Raw genomic sequence first — 20687 nt, 5'->3', positions numbered from 1 at the left:
GGTCATAAATTGCATAATTTTTATGATTGCATTTTCAATTTAAAATCGCGAAATTACATTGAAAAAAAAGTTGACTTTGCGTTAACGTTTAACGACTGTGGGTCGTTAAACATATCCATCGTAAAACAGTTGGCAAATATTAATATTAAATGTTTAGCACGCACACACTCTTTCACTGTAAAAACTAAAAGCATCGCGTTTGAATTCACACTCATCTTCAGTGAACATTAAGCCCCGCCTTCTTTGATCTGATTGGCCATTTTGACATTGACGAGCGCGCAGACCAGAAAGATAAAAATCTAACTTTTTAAAATGTCTGCCATCCTACAGTGCGCAATGGAGAGCAATATCAAGGGGGCTTCCCCTCAGTGGTTGTTACGACCCTGCTTTAGCATACTTTAAAAAGAGTATTTAGTACATAAATAATATGGACTAGCTTTAAATAATATACTTCAGCGTAAACGGAGTTGTCGTCCGACACTTTATTGCGTTAAAGTGATAGTTCACGCAAAATTGAAAATTCTGTCATCATTTACTCTCCCTCATGTTGTTCCAAACTTGATGAGTCTCTCGCTTCCGTTGAACTAAAAAGAAGATATTTTGAAGAATAGAAATAGAAATAGAGCGCTGCAGGTGTGATGTCACTCACTGTGTAGGCCAATCAGCAGTGAGAAAAACCCAATAGGATTTCCCCATAGGCTTATCATGGATTATCGTTAAAAACAACTTCCGTGATCCTTCATAATACTTGCACGTTTTGTCCATCAAGATAATTTGAACACAACGATTTTGAAGCATAAATGCAGTCGCTAGTAGTAAAAGGCTAAAGCTAGGCTATAAACAGACTACACTACCGTCGCTCGACTTTAATAACTCTTCCAGTTCTCAAAACATTATCCCAGAGTGTTTGAGTTAGTTCATAAGAGCACAATTATGAGCATAAGGTAAAGCGGACGGAGGTCGCCTGTTCGGCGGATGACCTGTAATCTCCTCGACTGCCTCTGTAGTCCATTAGCTGCTTAGCATCCGCCTTTTTAAAGACACGCAACAGCTTCAGAAGGTCATGAGTGGGGTAATTCTGATGTATTTTATGTCGTAGAATAATGCGTGAAAGTTTCTTGAGCTTGTGATCATCACAGGCCTTATTTCAGCCATTTAACCAAAACCCTCTGACTTCTGGATGAGGAACCGGACGTGCTAATGCTAACTAGCTTCTGTGTTTAGGCTTCAAAATTAATAAACATTGTACAGAGTGAGGTCACACCTGCGGCAGTCTATAAACTTCTATGATATTCTTCCCCTACTGTGGAAGTTATCCATCAACGGTTTGATACAACATTCTTCAAAATCTTCTTTTGTGTTCAACAGAAGAAAGAAACTCATCAGGTTTGGAACAACATGAGGGAGAGTAAATGATGTTTGGGTGAACTCTCCATTTAATTGAACAATTATTGTAGTTTATATTTGTATTAAACTATAATACCTAGCCTTTATGGCTTTGACTCACTTAGGTAGGACAAGGAGGACAAACCATACGCTTTCTGTGACCGCAGCGGCTCTGGGCATGTGAGTAAAAGTGCCCAGAGCCCCATTAGCATGTTTAGCATATTGCTAGCTAACAAAGTGTTACCATTTTTGCTAATTAGCAAATTGTATTGTAATCGTTAGTGTTCTTCTTCCGTCTATAGCAGCCCATAGAACCGCTTGCGGGAAAGTTATGAGATTTGGCACACAGATAGAGGACGGTCTGAGCTGTCCCCAGAGACAATCTGGAGTCTGTAACTCAATCGCTCTAGCGCCACCAACTGGCCAAAGTTGCACTCACATTTATGTTAATAACCATAGGGGCCAGAAACAAAATTATATTTTCCTCTGATTCCTTGGCGAATTCGATTGCAAAATTTCAACCAGATCATCTTCAGACCATGCCGACAAAACGTTGTGGAATTCTTGTTGATTTGTCAAACAAATTTTTGAATAACGCGTAAACGAATTTGACTGAAAAACAGCATCTTTGCGATGCTTTGGCATGTTGACTCCAAACTTTGCACATGTCATTGTGCTCACTCTGACCACACCACATCAGTTTGGTCACAGCGCCACCTATTGGTCGAAAGTGATAAAGCATTAAATAACATTAGGGGAGCTCGGGGCACAACCTAACGCGGGGTTAGTTATAACACGCATGTTTTAACCCTTTCCACACACGCCAGAATGACGAAACTTACTGTATTTACTAGTTGCCATATCAACATTATTTAGAGGAAAAATTGCGCCAAAATTAAAAATCTCTGGAAGATATTACTGGACATGTATTTAATCATAGCAAAAGTACATTTCTTACTTAAGTTTAGTTTTTTGTGTTTATTTAAAATAAGACAAATCCGATATTATTGTAATCTTATATCTGTTATTTAACAGTTGAGATGTTCTTTAATGCTGATCTAACAGCAGAAGACACGGCTCGCGGGGTAAATCTCAGTTGTGCAGATCGTGTGTGTTGTAACACTGCGTGACATTATATTCTATACTTTTATGAATTATTTAGAGAAACCATGAGAAAAGGGTGCATAATGACTGAGAGTCAATGTTCAGAAATTATTAATTATTATTATGTTTTGAATTATGCTGTTTAGCTGTGTTTAGCGATGTGTTTGTAGTCAAACTCAAAAATTTGTATATTTTTAATGATTAAAAAATGCCATTATTTTATTTAAAAAAGTTAATAATTGTATTTTATTGACAAAATATTTTAGTTTGTCTTGTATATTTTTTTTGATTATATCATGTAACATTTTAAGCTGTTATTTGGTCATGTTATAATGTACTCCACCTATGGGGCATGTTGTCACATTTCACTTCCATTCTTTCAGGGTAAATCAAGAAAAAAGTAAACACTGTATTAATGAAACAAAACCACATAACTGTACTAGACATATGTGCAATAATGTGGGAAAAAATAAATACTCTGAACCCCAAGTGGATTTACACAAACTGAGAAAGTCAAAAAGCGTTAGCGTTAGCGTTAAGGTTAGGGTTGGGTTAGGGTTGGGTTAGGGTTGGGTTAGGGTTGGGTTGGGTTGGGTTGGGTTGGGTTGGGTTAGGGTTGGGTTGGGTTGGGTTAGGGTTGGGTTGGGTTGGGTTAGGGTTAGCGTTAGGGTTGGGTTAGGGTTGGGTTGGGTTAGGGTTGGGTTGGGTTTGGGTTAGGGTTGGGTTGGGTTAGGGTTGGGTTGGGTTAGGGTTGGGTTAGGGTTGGGTTGGGTTAGGGTTAGCGTTAGGGTTGGGTTAGGGTTAGGGTTAGGGTTGGGTTGGGTTAGGTTGGGTTGGGTTGGGTTAGGGTTAGGGTTTGGTTGGGTTAGGGTTAGGGTTAGGGTTGGGTTGGGTTAGGTTGGGTTGGGTTGGGTTAGGGTCAGGGTTTGGTTGGGTTGGTTGTGCCTGCTCTCCCTAAGTGAATCATTTTAAGCCATTTTGCCTAAATCATCGTATTGTCTAATAATGTCTCATAGTTGCAGTGGGTTCTTTCCAGCATTGCTGGCATTACTTAACGTGCATTCTTTGTGCTGGTCTCAAACTGGACACAAATAATTGTAATATAAAATATCATTAAGGTTGAGTTACTTGAATCGCACTAGAGGAGGTTGTTTCATCTCAAGAGGGTTTCTTGCCTAGTTTATAACTTCAGTCCTGTGAGACGGACGAGCGAAGATACAGAAACGAGCAAATGATGCAAGGTAAAGAAACAGGAAATCCTTTACAAATCAAAACCCTAATTATATGTAACCTCAGAGCCTTACTCTTGTGACATTGCATTGTTCTCTAAACCTGTCATGGGATCCGCTTCTTTATTTAACACACTGGAGCTTGTGTTTGCAACAGGCTGCCATGAACTCCTTAGTCAATAAACACTCTTCTGCTGGAGGTTTTGACAGTTCTTTATTCCCTTTTATAAGGCTGATGGATCCCTGCATATATATATATACACAATATATATATATATATATATAAACACAAGAACTTGCTATATTGGAGAGCTACACCAAGAAGGGGAAGGTAACATCATAAACAACACTGACAGGTAATCAAAGAAAGAAGGGAATGAGGAAATGTCTAACAGCACGACTGGATGACACTGAATGGGAACCTGACCTAATAACTTAAACCTAAAAATAATCCAAATCAAACAAACATTTCACACACAGTGTATCTTAAATAGGTTAAGTGGAGAACCATTTACCATAAATATTTTTAAGGAACCAAGATATATAAAAAAGTGATTTATCAACAACAACAAAACATGTTAGTCTCTCTTTTTAAATGTTATCTTTCTTTTCATTCTCTGCTTGATTTTCTTTTTCTTTTTTTTTCCTCTCCAAGGCCGACTTCTCCCAATGAAGGAAGATCGATCAAAGCCCAAAAGATACGAGTTAGTATAAAACTAACAAATGATTGGAACACCACAATCAACGCATCACAAAACAAACCCACAGACACACAACAGCAAAACACATTATCTTCATCCAACAGAAAGAGTCTTCTTCAGTTTTCCTCGGTGCTCGTACGTTATCGGCACTAGTAAAGATCATCATAACCATCAGAATAACTTCACAGTGTGGCAGAAAGTGAGGTGAGAGCAGGTTCACATCAGGAGAACTCAAACAAGAGCATAATAACAAACAGAATCAGGAAACCCAATAGTTCATAGATAGTATACAAAAATCGCCACGTTTAGGTGCTTGTCTTTCCCATCACACTGCTCTGGGAAGGCATTGATTGGCTAGAAATGGGACGAGATGGTCCGATGTATCGTTCAGATGAGAGAGAATGGCCATATGCTGACAGAAGTGACCTGACATGGTGTTTTCTCATCAGGGAAAGCGGATTGGAGCCAACAGAATAGCGTGCGTGCGGTTAGGTTCGTTGCCGCAGCGCTCGCCTCTTCCTGTTGTAGTAGTGGTGTAGCCCAGTCTGTCTGGAGTAGTTCATCATGTAGTTTTGTTTGCGGGTGCTGTGAAGAGGAGAGCAGATGGGGTTAGCAGCGGCTACTGCGAGCGAAATCTTCTAAGTCGTATCTAGCCAAGAATTCACAGAGCACTACAGAATCAAATCGACCGTTCACTCGTAACCTCAAACACTGTCGTCGTCTCGTTTTACACTCTCAATTGTTTTTGCAATCAACAGACTTTGACTGAAGACATTGCTTGAGGTTGGAGCTTGAGGAAAGACTGACAGATGGAAAAAAGAATAAAGAGACCAAACGTAAAGAGGTTGTGAGGAGGAGAGACAGACAAACGGACAGACAGCGTCCAAACAAACAAAATAATATGGAAATCAAATGTGGAAAAGAGTCTGAGAGTTGCTATTGCTTAGCCTGTCATTGCCTCTTCTGTCCGTCAGGTTGGGACCAATGAGCCAGGAACGCAGCCAGGACAGGAAGGGGCGTCTGCAAAGCATGAAGGGACAGGAGGGTGGGAGATGGTGCTGTGATGAGGGTGGAGGACCGGTGAAAGGGATCTTATCTGTGAGGCTCTGGACTAGTGGAGATACAGCCACGACACACAAGTTAGCAATGGCTTATGGACAAATACGGTCAATCTGGGGCGGGTTACGGGGCATGCAAACAAATACAGCGCGGTAATCACATTTTAATGATATTTATTGAAAGGCTTGTGTCACCATAACCTTGAAACAACTTCGTTATTATAGTAAAACATGTGTACACTACAGGTTTCATATGCAATGCAAGTCTTTTCCATTCCATCAGTGTTGCCTTGAGTTGTAGAATGACGGAGATTAAACTCATGAATGATCACTGTGTACATTACAGTTCAGAAATGGAGGGCATCTTTCTCAAGTCATCAGTCCATCCTATTTAACAAAAGTATTGGGACACACGTCTCAATTCTTGAATTCTTGAAAATACAGAAGGCGGTCCGCTGGAAGCTAGATAATTTACTTTATAATGCGTTAAATATGGATATTTTTCTTACACAAACCCATCGATTTGCTTCTGAAGGCCTTTATTAACCACTGGAGCCGTGTGGAGCTCGTTTATAATGGATGGATGCACTTTTTGGGGACAGTCATTCACTGTCATTATAAAGCTTGGATTAGCCAGGACATTTATTAATATAACTCTGATTGTGTTAGTCTGAAAAAAGAGTGTCATACACACCTAGGATGGCTTGAGGGGGAGGCAAAGTAATTTTTTGGTAAAACACACTGGGTTTGGTGTAAAACACACACTGGGTTTGGTGTAAAACACACACTGGGTTTGGTGTAAAACACACACTGGGTTTGGTGTAAAACACACACTGGGTTTGGTGTAAAACACTCACTGGGTTTGGTGTAAAACACACACTGGGTTTGGTGTAAAACACACACTGGGTTTGGTGTAAAACACACACTGGGTTTGGTGTAAAACACACACTGGGTTTGGTGTAAAACACACACTGGGTTTGGTGTAAAACACACACTGGGGTTTGGTGTAAAACACATACTGGGGTTTGGTGTAAAACACACACTGGGTTTGGTGTAAAACACACACTGGGTTTGGTGTAAAACACACACTGGGTTTGGTGTTAAACACACACTGGGTTTGGTGTAAAACACACACTGGGTTTGGTGTAAAACACTCACTGGGGTTTAGTGTAAAACACACACTGGGTTTGGTGTAAAACACACACTGGGTTTGGTGTAATACACACACTGGGTTTGGTGTAAAACACACATTGGGTTTGGTGTAAAACACACACTGGGTTTGGTGTAAAACACACACTGGAATTGGTGTAAAACACACACTGGGTTTGGTGTAAAACACTCACTGGGGTTTAGTGTAAAACACACACTGGGTTTGGTGTAAAACACACACTGGGTTTGGTGTAATACACACACTGGGTTTGGTGTAAAACACACATTGGGTTTGGTGTAAAACACACACTGGGTTTGGTGTAAAACACTCACTGGGTTTTGGTGTAAAACACACACTGGGGTTTGGTGTAAAACACACACTGGGTTTGGTGTAAAACACACACTGGGGTTTGGTGTAAAACACTCACTGGGGTTTGGTGTAAAACACTCACTGGGGTTTGGTGTAAAACACTCACTGGGGTTTGGTGTAAAACACTCACTGGGTTTTGGTGTAAAACACACACTGGGGTTTGGTGTAAAACACACACTGGGTTTGGTGTAAAACACACACTGGGGTTTGGTGTAAAACACTCACTGGGGTTTGGTGTAAAACACTCACTGGGTTTGGTGTAAAACACTCACTGGGGTTTGGTGTAAAACACACACTGGGTTTGGTGTAAAACACACATTGGGTTTGGTGTAAAACACACACTGGGGTTTGGTGTAAAACACACACTGGGGTTTGGTGTAAAACACTCACTGGGGTTTGGTGTAAAACACACACTGGGGTTTGGTGTAAAACACACACTGGGGTTTGGTGTAAAACACTCACTGGGGTTTGGTGTAAAACACACACTGGGGTTTGGTGTAAAACACACACTGGGTTTGGTGTAAAACACACACTGGGTTTGGTGTAAAACACACACTGGGTTTGGTGTAAAACACACACTGGGGTTTGGTGTAAAACACACACTGGGGTTTGGTGTAAAACACACACTGGGGTTTGGTGTAAAACACACACTGGGTTTGGTGTAAAACACACACTGGGTTTGGTGTAAAACACACACTGGGTTTGGTGTAAAACACACACTGGGTTTGGTGTAAAACACTCACTGGGGTTTGGTGTAAAACACACACTGGGTTTGGTGTAAAACACACATTGGGTTTGGTGTAAAACACACACTGGGGTTTGGTGTAAAACACACACTGGGGTTTGGTGTAAAACACTCACTGGGGTTTGGTGTAAAACACACACTGGGGTTTGGTGTAAAACACACACTGGGGTTTGGTGTAAAACACTCACTGGGGTTTGGTGTAAAACACACACTGGGTTTGGTGTAAAACACACACTGGGTTTGGTGTAAAACACACACTGGGGTTTGGTGTAAAACACACACTGGGTTTGGTGTAAAACACACACTGGGTTTGGTGTAAAACACACACTGGGGTTTGGTGTAAAACACACACTGGGGTTTGGTGTAAAACACTCACTGGGGTTTGGTGTAAAACACTCACTGGGGTTTGGTGTAAAACACTCACTGGGTTTGGTGTAAAACACACACTGGGTTTGGTGTAAAACACACACTGGGTTTGGTGTAAAACACACATTGGGTTTGGTGTAAAACACACACTGGGGTTTGGTGTAAAACACACACTGGGTTTGGTGTAAAACACACACTGGGGTTTGGTGTAAAACACACACTGGGGTTTGGTGTAAAACACTCACTGGGGTTTGGTGTAAAACACACACTGGGTTTGGTGTAAAACACACATTGGGTTTGGTGTAAAACACACACTGGGGTTTGGTGTAAAACACACACTGGGTTTGGTGTAAAACACACACTGGGGTTTGGTGTAAAACACACACTGGGTTTGGTGTAAAACACACACTGGGTTTGGTGTAAAACACACATTGGGTTTGGTGTAAAACACACACTGGGGTTTGGTGTAAAACACACATTGGGTTTGGTGTAAAACACACACTGGGGTTTGGTGTAAAACACACACTGGGTTTGGTGTAAAACACACACTGGGGTTTGGTGTAAAACACTCACTGGGGTTTGGTGTAAAACACACACTGGGGTTTGGTGTAAAACACACACTGGGTTTGGTGTAAAACACACACTGGGTTTGGTGTAAAACACACACTGGGGTTTGGTGTAAAACACTCACTGGGGTTTGGTGTAAAACACTCACTGGGGTTTGGTGTAAAACACTCACTGGGGTTTGGTGTAAAACACTCACTGGGTTTTGGTGTAAAACACACACTGGGGTTTGGTGTAAAACACACACTGGGTTTGGTGTAAAACACACACTGGGGTTTGGTGTAAAACACTCACTGGGGTTTGGTGTAAAACACACACTGGGGTTTGGTGTAAAACACACACTGGGTTTGGTGTAAAACACACACTGGGGTTTGGTGTAAAACACACATTGGGTTTGGTGTAAAACACACACTGGGTTTGGTGTAAAACACACACTGGGTTTGGTGTAAAACACACACTGGGGTTTGGTGTAAAACACACATTGGGTTTGGTGTAAAACACACACTGGGGTTTGGTGTAAAACACACACTGGGTTTGGTGTAAAACACACACTGGGGTTTGGTGTAAAACACACACTGGGGTTTGGTGTAAAACACTCACTGGGGTTTGGTGTAAAACACACACTGGGGTTTGGTGTAAAACACTCACTGGGGTTTGGTGTAAAACACACACTGGGGTTTGGTGTAAAACACTCACTGGGGTTTGGTGTAAAACACTCACTGGGGTTTGGTGTAAAACACACACTGGGGTTTGGTGTAAAACACTCACTGGGGTTTGGTGTAAAACACACACTGGGTTTGGTGTAAAACACACACTGGGTTTGGTGTAAAACACACACTGGGGTTTGGTGTAAAACACACATTGGGTTTGGTGTAAAACACACACTGGGGTTTGGTGTAAAACACACACTGGGTTTGGTGTAAAACACACACTGGGGTTTGGTGTAAAACACACACTGGGTTTGGTGTAAAACACACACTGGGTTTGGTGTAAAACACACATTGGGTTTGGTGTAAAACACACACTGGGGTTTGGTGTAAAACACACATTGGGTTTGGTGTAAAACACACACTGGGGTTTGGTGTAAAACACACACTGGGTTTGGTGTAAAACACACACTGGGGTTTGGTGTAAAACACTCACTGGGGTTTGGTGTAAAACACACACTGGGGTTTGGTGTAAAACACACACTGGGTTTGGTGTAAAACACACACTGGGTTTGGTGTAAAACACACACTGGGGTTTGGTGTAAAACACTCACTGGGGTTTGGTGTAAAACACACACTGGGGTTTGGTGTAAAACACTCACTGGGGTTTGGTGTAAAACACTCACTGGGTTTTGGTGTAAAACACACACTGGGGTTTGGTGTAAAACACACACTGGGTTTGGTGTAAAACACACACTGGGGTTTGGTGTAAAACACTCACTGGGGTTTGGTGTAAAACACACACTGGGGTTTGGTGTAAAACACACACTGGGTTTGGTGTAAAACACACACTGGGTTTGGTGTAAAACACACACTGGGGTTTGGTGTAAAACACACACTGGGTTTGGTGTAAAACACACACTGGGTTTGGTGTAAAACACACACTGGGGTTTGGTGTAAAACACACACTGGGGTTTGGTGTAAAACACACACTGGGGTTTGGTGTAAAACACACACTGGGTTTGGTGTAAAACACACACTGGGTTTGGTGTAAAACACACACTGGGTTTGGTGTAAAACACACACTGGGTTTGGTGTAAAACACACACTGGGTTTGGTGTAAAACACACACTGGGTTTGGTGTAAAACACACACTGGGTTTGGTGTAAAACACACACTGGGGTTTGGTGTAAAACACACACTGGGGTTTGGTGTAAAACACACATTGGGTTTGGTGTAAAACACACACTGGGGTTTGGTGTAAAACACACACTGGGTTTGGTGTAAAACACACACTGGGGTTTGGTGTAAAACACACACTGGGGTTTGGTGTAAAACACTCACTGGGGTTTGGTGTAAAACACACACTGGGGTTTGGTGTAAAACACTCACTGGGGTTTGGTGTAAAACACTCACTGGGTTTGGTGTAAAACACACACTGGGGTTTGGTGTAAAACACACACTGGGTTTGGTGTAAAACACACACTGGGTTTGGTGTAAAACACACACTGGGGTTTGGTGTAAAACACACACTGGGTTTGGTGTAAAACACACACTGGGTTTGGTGTAAAACACACACTGGGTTTGGTGTAAAACACACACTGGGTTTGGTGTAAAACACACACTGGGTTTGGTGTAAAACACACACTGGGGTTTGGTGTAAAACACACACTGGGTTTGGTGTAAAACACACACTGGGTTTGGTGTAAAACACACTGGGTTTGGTGTAAAACACTCACTGGGGTTTGGTGTAAAACACTCACTGGGGTTTGGTGTAAAACACACTGGGTTTGGTGTAAAACACACACTGGGTTTGGTGTAAAACATACACTGGGGTTTGGTGTAAAACACACACTGGGGTTTGGTGTAAAACACACACTGGGGTTTGGTGTAAAACACACACTGGGTTTGGTGTAAAACACTCACTGGGGTTTGGTGTAAAACACACACTGGGGTTTGGTGTAAAACACACACTAGGTTTGGTGTAAAACACACACTAGGTTTGGTGTAAAACACTCACTGGGGTTTGGTGTAAAACACACACTGGGTTTGGTGTAAAACACACACTGGGGTTTGGTGTAAAACACACACTGGGGTTTGGTGTAAAACACGCACTGGGTTTGGTGTAAAACACACACTGGGTTTGGTGTAAAACACACTGGGTTTGGTGTAAAACACACACTGGGTTTGGTGTAAAACACACACTGGGTTTGGTGTAAAACACACACTGGGGTTTGGTGTAAAACACACACTGGGTTTGGTGTAAAACACTCACTGGGGTTTGGTGTAAAACACACACTGGGTTTGGTGTAAAACACACACTGGGTTTGGTGTAAAACACACACTGGGTTTGATGTAAAACACACACTGGGTTTGGTGTAAAACACACACTGGGTTTGGTGTAAAGTGTGCTGGAGGAGGGATAATCGTATGGGCTGTTTCTCTGGGGTTGGGCTTGGCGTCTTCCAGTGAAGGGAACTCTGGGAACTCTGGGAACTCTGGGAACTCTGGGGGATGCTCTTCTCTATTCCAGCATGTTGGATGAGTTTGGTGTGGATGAACTTGACTGGCTCACACACAGCCCTGACCTCAACCCCATCAAATACTTTGGGAGGAACAGGGACAGAGATTATGAGCCAGGCCTTTTCGTCCAACAGAAGAGTGGAAGAGTGGAAGAGTGGAAGAGTGGAAGAGTGGAAGCTGTTATTCCTGCAAATTGGGGATGACTCTTATTAATGTCTCTGTATTTAGAATGCGATGTCAAAACCGTCCCAGTTGGAGTAATGGTCAGGTGTCCCAATACTTTCGTCCATAGTTCTCTCTTAGACACTCAGTGGTCATGTTATAGGCACACCTGTACATCTGTACGCTTATGCAAATATCTCATCACCTGTGAGCTACTCATGGCCTTAATCCTGGAATTACTCCAGTGTCCCGCACAGTCCCCAAATCTCAACCCAACACATGTTTGGCATGTGCCAGAGGTGCTTATAAACATGTACTGGACAAATCACTACATACATGTCCAGGCTATCCGGTCAACATGGACAGGAATCTTTAGGGATTGTTCCCAATATTTTTCATGAATCAATTATTTAGACCTATTCTGAAGCACAGTATCAGAAAGGTGTACCGAATAAAGTGACCAGTGAGTGTCTCATTATGTTGCTGTGTGTTTGGTGTGTGTGTAAGGAGGACAGGTCCTGACTCTCCAGCTGTAGTAAACCTGTACGAGTGACTGGACCTGTTTCTGTACACACACCTGTCCGTCATTTATTATCTAAAACCAAAAACTAAATGAAATGTTAGATCTATTTTAGGCGACATTGACCTCCAGTTGTGTAGGGGAAAGAGTCCCTAGATTAGGGTCGGATTCGGATACAGGGAACGACAACAATGGAAACAACACACACACACACACACACACACAGAACTGTGCATAAGTCTTATCAGCTTCATGTTATTACTGATATTTCCTATTGGCAACTAAAGCAAACGGCATCTTAAAGTACAGTAAATGATTAACTTTTGCACAGTACTGTATATTTTTACAACTTCCACCTTCTGATTAGTTCCAGTACTTCTTGAAATGTGGTTACACAATTGTAGCAGCTTTACGGGTTACACTTTATTTCAATACTCCTACTAACTGTGAGTAACTGCACATGTTCATTAGAGTATTAGTAGACTTGATCTGCTCTTTATTCTACTATCAGTGACTTTACAACTACAGGTCAACTTATTCTACTAACCCGAACCTCAGTCTACTAATACTCTAATGAGAGTGAGTTGCACAGTTACTCAGAGTTAGTAGAGTCTAAAGTTGACTATCGAAATAAAGTTGGATATTCTTCAAGAAGACAAAATATTGGCAATTTAGCAATGTTAATATAGTCATCTGTAATAATGAACTTTAGGTAACAATTGTGTCATGTGTTGTTTCCTTTATTTTCGTCCACGTGTGTGAGGTGATGAGGTCTATAGTGATGCACAAGACAAGCTCATGAGGCGAGCGACGACCAAAGGCAGGGAACAGTGGTGCATTCTGGGAACAGCAAAGCACTTACCTCACACTACAGCCATGCCATAGGGAGCAAAATACAGAAGAGAGGAAAGGTTATCAGATGCAGGACAGGGCTGCTGCTGGCTAGCACAGAGGAGTGGGGGTGGAAGTGGCCTGACCTGGTCAGCAGGACCAGAGGGGATGATGGAGTGAAACCAGGTGGAGGTGAGGAAGGGGTTATCACAGAGCAGTGGAGGACGGTGGAGGTGAGGAAGGGGTTATCACAGAGCAGTGGAGGACGGGTGGAGGTGAGGAAGGGGTTATCACAGAGCAGTGGAGGACGGGTGGAGGTGAGGAAGGGGTTATCGCAGAGCAGTGGAGGACGGGTGGAGGTGAGGAAGGGGTTATCACAGAGCAGTGGAGGACGGGTGGAGGTGAGGAAGGGGTTATCACAGAGCAGTGGAGGACGGGTGGAGGTGAGGAAGGGGTTATCACAGAGCAGTGGAGGACGGGTGGAGGTGAGGAAGGGGTTATCGCAGAGCAGTGGAGGACGGTGGAGGTGGAGCGGGTGAGTGGAGGGCACAGGGGTGACAGTGATGAGAGAGAAAGAGAGCGCAGTGTGAGGGCAAGAACTTGAGTGAGAGGGACGGGGACTGAGATATGTGTAGAAACAGGAGAGTGTGTGTGTAGGATGAGTTTATGTAGAGACTATAGTTCACCCAAAAATGAAAACGACCCCATGATTTACTCCGCCTCAAGCCATCATAGGTGTGTATGACATTATTCTTTCAGACGAATACAATCAGAGTTATATTAAAGGGTTAGTTCACCCAAAAATGTAAATTGTGTCATTAATGACTGAGCCTCATGTGGTTGGACACCCGTCAGACCTCCGTTCATCTTCAGACACAAATGAAGATATTTTAGTGTAAATCTGATGCTGAGAAAGGCCTCCATTGGCTCAATGCACTTTACACTCTCAAGACCCTTAAAAGACACTAAAGACTAAAGTTACAAAGTCCATCTCACTACAGCGGCTCTACAATAACTTTATGAAGACGAGAATAGTTTCTGTGCGCAAAAAAACCCCAAAATAATGACTTATATAGTGATGATGATTTCAAAACACGGCATCATGAAGCTTCGAAGCGTTATGAATCAGTGAGTCGATTCAGCGGTTCAGAGCGTTATGAATCAGTGAGTCGATTCAGCGGTTCAGAGCGTTATGAATCAGTGAGTTGATTCAGCGGTTCAGAGCGTTATGAATCAGTGAGTCGATTCAGCGGTTCAGAGCGTTATGAATCAGTGAGTCGATTCAGCGGTTCAGAGCGTTATGAATCAGTGAGTCGATTCAGCGGTTCAGAGCGTTATGAATCAGTGAGTCGATTCAGCGGTTCAGAGCGTTATGAATCAGTGAGTCGATTCAGCAGTTTAGCGGTTTGACAAGCGATCCGAATCATGATTCGATTCATAACGCTTCGAAGCTTCATGAGGCTGTGTTTTGAAATCGTCATCACTATATAAGTCGTTATTTATTTATTTTTTGCGCACAAAAACTATTCTCGTCACTCAATAAAGTTATTGTAGAACCACTGTAGTGAGATGGACTTTGTAACGACGTCTTTAGTACCTTTTAAGGGTCTTGAGAGTGAACCGTGCATTGAGCCAGTGGTCAGATTTACACTAAAATATCTTCATTTGTGTCTGAAGATGAACGGAGGTCTGACGGGTGTCCAACCACATGAGGGTCAGTCATTAAAGGTGAACTATGTAGGATTTTTGCAGTAAAACATCCAGAAACCACTAGGCCAGTGTTATATATTTTGTTCAGTTGAGTACTTAGAATATCCCAAATGTTTTCAACTATTTGTAAATCGTGCTATTTTAACCAAGGAGCCGAGACGTGTGAGCTATGCGTGTGAGGGAGTCGCCTGTCGATTGCGTCATATCTGCGTCACCCTCGGTTTCCGGTTTTATTCAGTGAAACACTTTACTCTCACTGCAGTGTGAACAAGTGTCATAGCAGCCGCCGAGCGAACGTCATAACTTCCTTTTCAACACACTCAGATATATCTAATACGATAAACAGAGCTGCGTTACCTCACACTCAGCACTGGAGAAGAGGAAGTGCCGCCGGCAACCGTGTCATAATAAAAGTCCCGCCGGCGACTATGCCATAATAACAGTCCCGCTCTTCAATCGCTCCAGCGGTTCCTCAGCTCCACAACACTCGCTCCTGCTCTGCTTCAGACTACAGTAATGTTAATAATCGCATCCATGAACATGATTTCTGCCCCAGTCCTATCCTGACTGTTTTCCACCGGCTGTGAGCTGAAGACCACATGTCCCGAGATTCTGCACTCAAACGTGGCGTCATCAAACTACGCCTTTGTTTTGAACAGGCGACCTCTAGTGGACGGAAAAGTTACATAGTGTAGCTTTAATGACACAATTTTCATTTTTGGGTGAACTAAACCTTTAAAAAATGTCCATGGCCTACGAAGTGGTAGGCCATGTAAAATCACAGAGAGGGGTCAGCGCATGCTTAGGGTCACAGAAGTGGCCAACTTTCTGCAGAGTCAAGAGCTCCAGACCTCCAAACTTCTGTGTCCTTCAGATGAGCTCAAGAACAGTGTGTAGAGCTTCATGGAATGGGTTTCCATGGCCGAGCAGCTCATCTGGGTTTGGCGGTTGCCAGGAGAACGGGACTTGCCTGATTTGGGATTATGGGGTGGGGTTGTTTTTCAGGGGTTGGGCAAGGACATTTTTAAATTTAACTCTGATTGTATTTGTCTGAAAGAAGAATGTCATACACACCTAGGATGGCTTGAGGGGGAGTAAATCATGGGGTAGTTTTCATTTTGGGGTGAACTTTCCCTTTAATCATGAATGCACTTCATTATTGTTAGCATAACAGGAGAATTTACTGTCAAATCAAAACACCTGTCTCACAAGTGTCAGGAAAGTACTTTTCTATATCATGTTATCCGAGCTGTGCTGAAAGATTACACTGATGTCTGAGTGAAGGATGGTTCATGTGTTGTTTATCTGTCCAGGAGTACTCACAGGATGACTTCCACATGGTCCAGCGCCCACTGATCATGACCTGCGCCCTCATGGCGCGGCTGCCACCATCGCAACTGTACGCCCCTCACACGAGCCTCCCTACAGCACACACACACACACACACACACACACACACAAACACACACACCAATCAATGATATAACACTCAGTCCTTGGAAATAGGCAAGAATGAAGGTGCAATGACGTTTGTCAGCATTTCTGATTCCTCATGAAGCTCAGGGTCACAGTGATGTGGAAGCACAGATGGACATGTTTGCAGAGGGCGAGGGATAATCGCCCATAACCACAAGAGGCTTTCAAATGTCCCAATAAGGACGCGTCTTGATCAGAGATGAGAAGGAAAGTATACTTTCAGATTAAGAAAGGAGTCCATTCTCTTCATATCCATTACAGCATAAAGGCCTGTGCACACCGGGAGGAATATCACGCGCTTATCGCCAGTGTTTTTCGAGACGTTTTTCAGCGTGTCTTTGTGTTCACACCCAAGCGATTTCCACTGGCGATGCGCTGAGACGTGCAAATTCAGTAGATGATGCCGCTCCTGGTATACAAGATGGCACTGCGCCAATTTACGCTTCTGACACTCGCTTGTCACACAGAAGAAGAAGAGAGACAGTATTTACGTGCTTGCCAAAACCATTCACACACTTTTTGCTAACTGGTAAGCAGCATTAGCAGCTCATCTTCTTCTTTGTCTACTTACTTCCTCTCCGTCGTATCAGTGTGTGCTCGGCAAGACCGTTTTGTGCCTGAGCGCCACCAAGTGGTGTTTTACTGTAACTTCAGCAGCTCCACGCACGTCAACTAAAGCGCCGATTTCATTGGTCGGACAGTTTTTAACACGCCACGTCAAAACAAAAAAAATGAACCCAAGGCGTTCTTTTTTTTTTTAAATGATGCTTTTACGCCTGGCGTTTTGCACGGCGGTGTGCACACTCACATTGCAGCCCATTGTTTGGTCATGAGGCGTTAAACGTCGGCTATAAACGCGTGCGAAGATCGTCCCGTGTGAACAGGCCTTCCACCGCAGGGACTTTCCCCAGGAACGAGGGACTTTGGGGTTGTACTTGGTGTGTTTCTAAATGAAGTTCTGGGTAAAATTCCGCCCTCAGAAAGTCCCTGCTCATGAGGTAGTACTTTTTCAAAGTTCAGGAACTTTCGGGGGTGGGACTTGGGCGCTGAACATGCTGATTGGTTGAGCTCACACAGCATTTTATTTCAACCACCATTTTTAAAAGTCTGCGGTGCGTGCAGAAAGAGTTGTTTGCTATTCAATCGACAATGGAGTTTAAAAAAACATGACCGATGGTTTGGTCCTCCCCCAGAAATATCGACTGGAGTAGATGCCATTTACATTAAGTGCAAATAACTCCCCTTGTTTACTAGGGTGATCATATTTTGATTGCGGAAAACCAGGACACTGAGCCCGGCAATGAGATACTCAAATGATACTCGAAGTTTACTCAAAGATTCCTTATTAATTTCAATACATTTAAAGAATGCCCCTCTGTATGGAGAGAAATTGTTATATTAGGGCCAGGACAGGACTTGAAAACAGGACATGTCCTGGGAAAACAGGACGTTTGGTCACCCTGTTTACTAAATGTCTGGTTGGGACAGTAAAAATTACAGAAGACACTGAATCATTAACAATGACAGTAGTGTAGGGGTAAAGCAGCTTTTTGTACGCAAATCAACCCGAAGTTCAAATCCGCCTTTTGCTGAACTCGCTCTACTCCCTTTTCCCATCACATATCAGATCGGAAAGGCATTTATTTTCAATAAAAATTAAGAAAATAATCGAAAAGTGTAAATAAAGCTTCTAACGTGTTTAATAATAATTGTTTATCGGTTAGGGGTAGGTGAACAGACATGCAGTGAATTAAACACGGTAAAAGTTGGTTTTAAAAAGTGGGTGGGTCTTGTCCCGCCCTCATACAATGGTTCCGACGCCCACAGAGACAGAGCGACACGCGTCATAATCTGAAGGCCACGCCACCGGGGGGGAAACAATCCAACACTTTCCATTGACTTTGCATTGTGTGAAGCGGCATCCTTGTCATTTCGGACTTATAACAAAAAACAGAACAATGTCTAAAAGCGGATATGTGACAAAGTGTACAGCAAACAAGCTAAACAAAACCCACAACCAAAAACCCAGAAGTTTTTATAAGCTATTGACCCAAAAAACGAGCATTTAAGGACAAAAAAGTGGATACAGGCCATTGAGACAGAGGACGACACGTTATATTACACTGAGAACTACACACACTAGAGGGGAACATCATCAGCGACAGGAAATATAACATATAAACCTGACATTTGGATATTTGACTTAACAGTGACAACATATTTACTGCACACACACACACACACACTGAGACACACTGAGTGTCAGGATCCCAAAATGTACCCATTCTTCAGCTGAAGCGTCACGTTTTACTGCCTTTATCCACTTTTGTCTCCTTAAACTCTCGTTTTTTTGGGTCGACAGCTTATAAAAACGTATTTCTGCGTTTTTTAGCTTGTTTGCTGTACACTTTGTCACATATCAGCTTTTAGACATTGTTCTGTTTTTTGTTATAAGTCCGAAATGACAAGGATGCAGCTTCACGCAATGCAAAGTCAATGGAGAGCGTTGGATTGTTTACCCCCCGGCGTGGGCGTGGCCTAAATACGCTCTGTCTCTATTGGTGAAATCACGAGGGAACTGTAAGGTCGCGCGCAGTCCTACTTCACTGGACTAATCTTCAGGGTACTTTAGACCGCGATGGAAGCGCAGACAACAACAGGTCTGGGGGAAAAAAGTTCCTGGGGCAAATTATTCCGGGTAATTTCGGGCTATAGACACAACAATAGACGTTCAAACGAATACCAGACAAATACCCTGCTCTACTGTTAGAGAAGTCTGAGGCGTGTTTGCAGACTCACAGTGGGATGTTGTAGGACACTCTCTGGGCTTTGATGAAATCTTTTGGCTGGTGTTGCGCAATGACGTGCCAGCTAACTCCATTATTGACGCTGTACTGGAGAAGCACGGCCCGGTCCACGGTGTCCGCCTGATCCAGGGCAGCGTTACAGCTCTCCGTCTGAGACACACTGCCGATCTGCAGCACGAACATGATCTTACTGAGGAGAGAGATGTGGAGAGGACGTGACGGACTGCAGCACAGACTACAAGGGGTCGTTTGATTCGATGTTTTGCTGTACCTGGCACGGGTCAGATCCAGAGGTCTGGTGATGGCCTGTCTCATCTTGCAGCCGTTGAAGTACAGCGAGTCCCCATGGGCATGAGGAGAGAGCTGACCACAGCCACTGCCCACCCCGCCACCCTGAATCAAACTCCAGCTCTCCTGGGACACTGAGCCCGACTCAAAGTTGTCCTTTATAGAGCTGGGCAGTTCACTGCTGGACAGAGAGCAGTCATCACCTGAGAAAGACAAAACCTGTTCCTGTGTGTTCTGTTGCACGTCAAGTCAACTTTATTTATATAGCGCTTTCAACAATGTCGATTGTTTCAAAGCAGCTTTACAGTGTTAAACAGGAAAATAATGCAGCATCATTTTATTCAGCCATTCTGGAGAAAACGCTGATGTCATCAGTTCATTTCAATTATCATACAGTGACAGTGTGGGCTTTAGATCAATAATTCGATCAGTAATTTAGTTTAAATGGTTAATTTAGTTTATTAATTAGATTTATTTCAATGTTTAGTTGAAAAATTTAGTGTCCCCAACTGAGCACGCCAAGCCAGAGGCAACACACTGCAAAAAATGCTTTTCTTACTTGGTATTTTTGTCTTGTTTTCAGTCCAAATATCAAAACAATCTTACATTAAGAAGCATTTACTAGACAAGCAAAAGTTTTTGTCTTGTTTTGGGGGGAAATAACTCAAAAATAAGGGAGTTTTTGCTCTAAATAAGCAAAATAATCTGCCAATGAGATAAGCAAAATAATCTTGTTTTCTGTTTGAATTAACATTATTTTGCTTAGCCCATTGGCAGATTATTTTGCTTATTTAGAGCAAAAACTCCCTTAATTTTGAGTTATTTCCCCCCAAAACAAGACAAAAACTTTTGCTTGTCTAGTAAATGCTTCTTAATGTAAGATTTTTTAGATATTTGGACTGAAAACAAAATGAAAATACTAAGTAAGAAAAGCATTTTTTGCAGTGCAGTGGCAAGGAAACCCAAACCCCATCAGGAGCAGAATGGAGGAAAATAAACCTGGGAGAAACCAGGCTCAGTCGGGGGGGCAGTTCTCCTCTGGCCAATTAAC

The 20687-nt window shown here is 42.9% G+C and overlaps 1 protein-coding gene across 6 annotated transcripts in view; it reads right to left on the bottom strand.

Moving 5' to 3' along the window:
- Positions 1 to 3914: 3914 nt before the first annotated feature.
- The window catches only part of reln (reelin), a 191536-nt gene continuing 174763 nt past the window's right edge, over positions 3915 to 20687 (bottom strand). For 2 of the 6 annotated variants that reach the window (XR_013817130.1, XR_013817131.1), the window contains exons 61-65: positions 19620 to 19839; positions 19341 to 19538; positions 16389 to 16487; positions 5379 to 5531; positions 3915 to 5005 (exon numbers count right to left, since the gene is read on the bottom strand). Coding sequence is in view for 4 of the 6 variants with exons in the window: in XM_079824661.1 (XP_079680787.1) it covers positions 4909 to 5005; positions 16389 to 16487; positions 19341 to 19538; positions 19620 to 19839 (614 nt within the window). In the remaining 2 variants the exon portion in view is untranslated. The remainder of the gene's footprint in view (positions 5006 to 5378; positions 5532 to 16388; positions 16488 to 19340; positions 19539 to 19619; positions 19840 to 20687) is intronic. The other 4 variants (XM_079824663.1, XM_079824664.1, XM_079824661.1 and 1 more) reach the window with 2 other exon arrangements.

Source organism: Gobio gobio (assembly GCF_949357685.1).
Source record: "Gobio gobio genome assembly, chromosome: 9".
In the NCBI taxonomy this organism is placed as follows: domain Eukaryota; kingdom Metazoa; phylum Chordata; class Actinopteri; order Cypriniformes; family Gobionidae; genus Gobio; species Gobio gobio.
This window is presented reverse-complemented; position numbering and strand designations above follow the sequence as displayed.